Source organism: Colobus angolensis, unplaced genomic scaffold (assembly GCF_000951035.1).
Source record: "Colobus angolensis palliatus isolate OR3802 unplaced genomic scaffold, Cang.pa_1.0 Scaffold117, whole genome shotgun sequence".
NCBI classification, from domain to species: Eukaryota; Metazoa; Chordata; class Mammalia; order Primates; family Cercopithecidae; genus Colobus; species Colobus angolensis.
The window spans coordinates 5208526-5212490 of NW_012112808.1; the positions used below are offsets into that span (position 1 = coordinate 5208526).

At 45.1% G+C, this 3965-nt stretch overlaps 1 protein-coding gene across 1 annotated transcript in view; it reads left to right on the forward strand.

The window, feature by feature from the left end:
* The first annotated feature begins 1121 nt into the window (after positions 1–1121).
* The window catches only part of DTD1 (D-tyrosyl-tRNA deacylase 1), a 124404-nt gene continuing 121560 nt past the window's right edge, over positions 1122–3965 (forward strand). Inside the window, exons 1-2 of the mRNA XM_011963600.1 lie at positions 1122–1149; positions 2063–2169. Coding sequence (XP_011818990.1) covers positions 1122–1149; positions 2063–2169 — 135 coding nt within the window. The remainder of the gene's footprint in view (positions 1150–2062; positions 2170–3965) is intronic.

Consider the following 3965-nt stretch of genomic DNA (forward strand, 5'->3'; position numbering starts at 1 on the left):
CAATTTACCCATATACTACCATGGACAGTGGTAGGCATGACAATGGTAATAATAGTGACTATGATTTCCTGTACACTCACTGTGCTGGGCTGTGTACTAACCTGTGTGCACCTTTGTAACCATCCCAGGACAACTGTCCTGTTGTACCAGAACAAACTGGGGCCTGGAGATCTGGTGTGAGCCTTCTTGGCTGGCGGCAAAACTCAGTGAAGCGTTGTCCAAAGGGACGTGGACACCAGTTTTTGTAGCTACATAGGCAATCTGCAGGGAGGCACTCTGATTTGCAGCTGTTAGGACCTTGGAAAGTTCTGCTGGAGATGAGTTCATGGGTGGTTAGGCTCCAGCTGAGAGCTTTCCTGCTTTAAACATGCAGCATAAGTGTGTTTAACACGTGCTTAACCTGCAGCTCTGGGTAGAAAGAACCCTGGGACTTAATATTCAAGAACAACTTGACTATATCACCATAGGAACCCAGATGTCGTTTTATAGATATGCTTTTGTGTGTGTGTGTGTGTGTTTTTAAAAATGTGTTTATTTTCCCTGGCTAGCATAATTCTTCTTGGGGGCTTTACCCTTTGATCTGGACTGGAAAAAAAAGTTACCATTTTAAGATCTCTTAAAACATGTCTTTGGATTTATCATCTGTACAGATGGAAATTCACATAATAGTTCTATTCTTAAGAAAAACAGGAAGAGAAAATAAATTTCCTATTTGGAATGATAAACAAGGTGAAGCACATGCTGCATATCCTGGCAACAGAAATTCAGGATCGGAAATAATTCCTGTCCTCTTGAGCCTGCCTTCAGCCTCCCTGAGGAGAGCAGTGACTGAAATTTTCTACTAATTGTAGCCATAATTTTAGCATGCAATTAAACACATGATTTCCTTCCCAGCTGATGTCTTTTTAGTTAGTCTGACATGGATGAGACAAAAGCTCAGTTGATTTGAACGGCCACTTTAATCTGATAGGAGGTCATGGAAAGTCATCATTATTTAAGCACCTTTGACTACCCAGTAGGATCTAGGTTAATCTTGCTCATAAACATGGCCAGCAGCTTGGGTGCTTCTAATACAATTTCCAATGCCACTGTCTGTGGGCCAAAGAAAGCTGTCTGTTGGCATGCCCATTTTGCTGAGTCCTTCTGAAGGTAAGGACCACTGCTAGGAAAGACTCAGAGGTGGAATTTGTGAGGTTGTGGTGGCAGGAACAAAGACTCATGGAGGTCACCCAAGTTGTGGAAGGACCTCAGGGTGTGAGGCCTGCCTGTGCCCCAGCAGGCCCAAAAGCTATGCCTTCCATGGAGGGAGATGGAGGGCTTCACTGCGTATAGTGCAAACATGGCCTTCCGGAATGCTCTGTGTTTGCCTTCCCGAATGCTCTGTGTTTGCCTTCCCATCATGTACAGTCCCGGTAACCCACATTCTTTCCCACCCTTGGTGTTACCAGACCTTTTATTTCTTGCCAAGTCTGTTGGGCACACAGCAGCATCTGTGCTACTTAATCCTGCATTTCCATCCCTCTTATAGGGCTGGCCAACTTTTCCTGTGTTGACTGACCGATCCTCCTCCCAGTCAACCTCCTTCTTCCAGTGTGACCCGGGTTTTGGATCACGCTGATCTAGGTGTGTGATATGGTTTGGCTGTGCCCCCACCCAAATCTCATCTTGAATTGTAACTCTCAAAATTCGCATGTTTTGTGGGAGGAACCTGGTGGGAGGTAATTGAATCATGGGGGCACGTCTTTCCTGTTCTGTTCTCATTTTGTGAATAAGTCTCACAAGATCTGACGGTTTTAAAAATGGGAGTTTCCCTGCAAAGTCTCTGTCTTTTTGCCTGCTGCCTTCCATGTAAGATCTGATTTGCTTTTCCTTGACTTCTGCCATGATTGTGAAGCCTTCCAGCTATGAGGAACTGTGAGTCCATTAAACCTCTTTCTTTTGTAAGTTGCCCAGTATTGAGTATGTCTTTATTAGCAGTGTGAAAACGAACTAATACAGTGTGCTTTTGGATGGAGTAATCTGGGGTCTCCATTTTTGGTAACTGTTTGGATTGCTTTTTCAGATGGCAAGTTTGGGGCCTACATGCAGGTGCACATTCAGAATGATGGGCCTGTGACCATAGAGCTGGAATCGCCAGCTCCCGGCACTGCTACCTCTGACCCAAAGCAGGTAAGCCTGGAGTCTGGTGCCTGGCTCCATCCCTTGGGTGCCTGTAAGATCTCTTTAGTCCCTGGAACAGTCCTTGGTCTGAGGAAATGCATAATTGCTGTAACCTTGTATTTATTTTAATACCTGCCTTCCCAAGAATGCATGTTTACAATGCACTCCTGAGTACCGTGGCCAGTGGGTACAGCACTTCTCCCTTGCCTCCTCCTACCTTTGAATTCCAGAGGACATGTCCTGTGCAGAGCCAGGTTCTTCCCCTGGGCTTCTCTTCCCCTGGCCAGGTGCCATGGCGCCCACCCGCCCCTGGGTGGCAGCAGAGCAATGGCCCTGGATTGGCTGGTTCACCCATTCTGAATGGTTACCTGAAGTGGGTTTGGTCCCAGGTGTGGGTGGATGTGTCCCCCAAGGTTCGCTGTAAATCCCCATTTTTCTAAAGCAATGTCTGACCTGGATTTGCTGCCAATTTGTAAGCTTTCATGAAATAAAAGTTAATTAAAATAGAGAAAGGAAATGTGTAATAGTCCTTGGAACCTGTGTGGTCTCACAGATGCTTAGCATACTTGTAAAGGCTTAATTAACGCACTCACTGGATAGAGACACATAGGGCCTGGCAGGCAGAGGAGGAAGGACTGTGCAAACATTTCTGTTCTTCCTTCCTGGTCTCCCTCCCTTGCTAGAATGCTGTGATGGTCAGTGATGCAGTGGTAAAGGGACAGCACAATGGAAACGTGAAGCTGGGCAACCTATTCAAAGCAGATTTTTTTTTTTTTTTGGGGGGGGATGGAGTCTTGCTCTTGTTGTGTAGGCTGGAGTACAATGGCACGATCTTGGCTCACCGCAACCTCTGCCTACTGGGTTCAAGCCATTCTCCTGCCTCAGCCTCCTGAGTAACTGGGATGACAGGCATGTGCCACCACATCCAGCTAGTCTTTTAATTTTTGTAGAGAGGGAGTTTTACCATGTTGCCCAGGGTGGTCTTGAACTCCTGGGCTCAACTGATCCACCTAGGGCCTCGGCCTCTCAAAGTGCTGAGATTACAGGCAAGAGTCACCATGCCTGGCCAAAGCCAGATTTTTAAAGTGGAGTATGATCTTTCTTTTTTGTTTCTGTATTAGTTCATTCTGGTACTGCTATAAAGAAATACCTGAGACTGGTTTATTTATAAAGAAAAGAGGTTTAATTGGCTCACAGTTCTGCAGGCTGTGCAGGAAGGATGGCTCCTGAGGCCTCAGGAAACTTACAATCATAGTGGAAGGTGAAGGGGAGGCAGGCACATCTTCACATGGCCAGAGCTGAAGTAAGAGAAAGCAGGGGGAGGTACGATACAGTTTTTAACAACCAGATCTCGTGAGAACTCACTGTCATGAGAACAGCAAGGAGGAAGTCGACCCCCATGATCCAATCACCTCCTACCAGGCTCCTCCTCCAACGCTGGGGATTCCAATTCAACATGAGATTTGGGTGGGGACACAAATCCAAACCATAGCAGTTTCTGACTCTCTTTGTATTGAGGAGCATGTCTGATGTAGTAGGCTAGACTTCAGTGGTAGTAACTGACGGTCTTGGAATTACTAATGACATTAAAAAAAATCACAAATGAAAAGTCCACATGAAAATATAAGCTTTTTATTGTGAAATAATTTCACAATAAAATTGTGAAAAAAGTCGAAAAAAACAGTTTCCGTATACTTTTTTACCCAGCTGCCTCTAATTTCAATATCTTACATAACCATAGTACAAGGACCAAGACTTTGAAATTAATGTTGATATAGTACTATTATATTAACTATATTACAAAC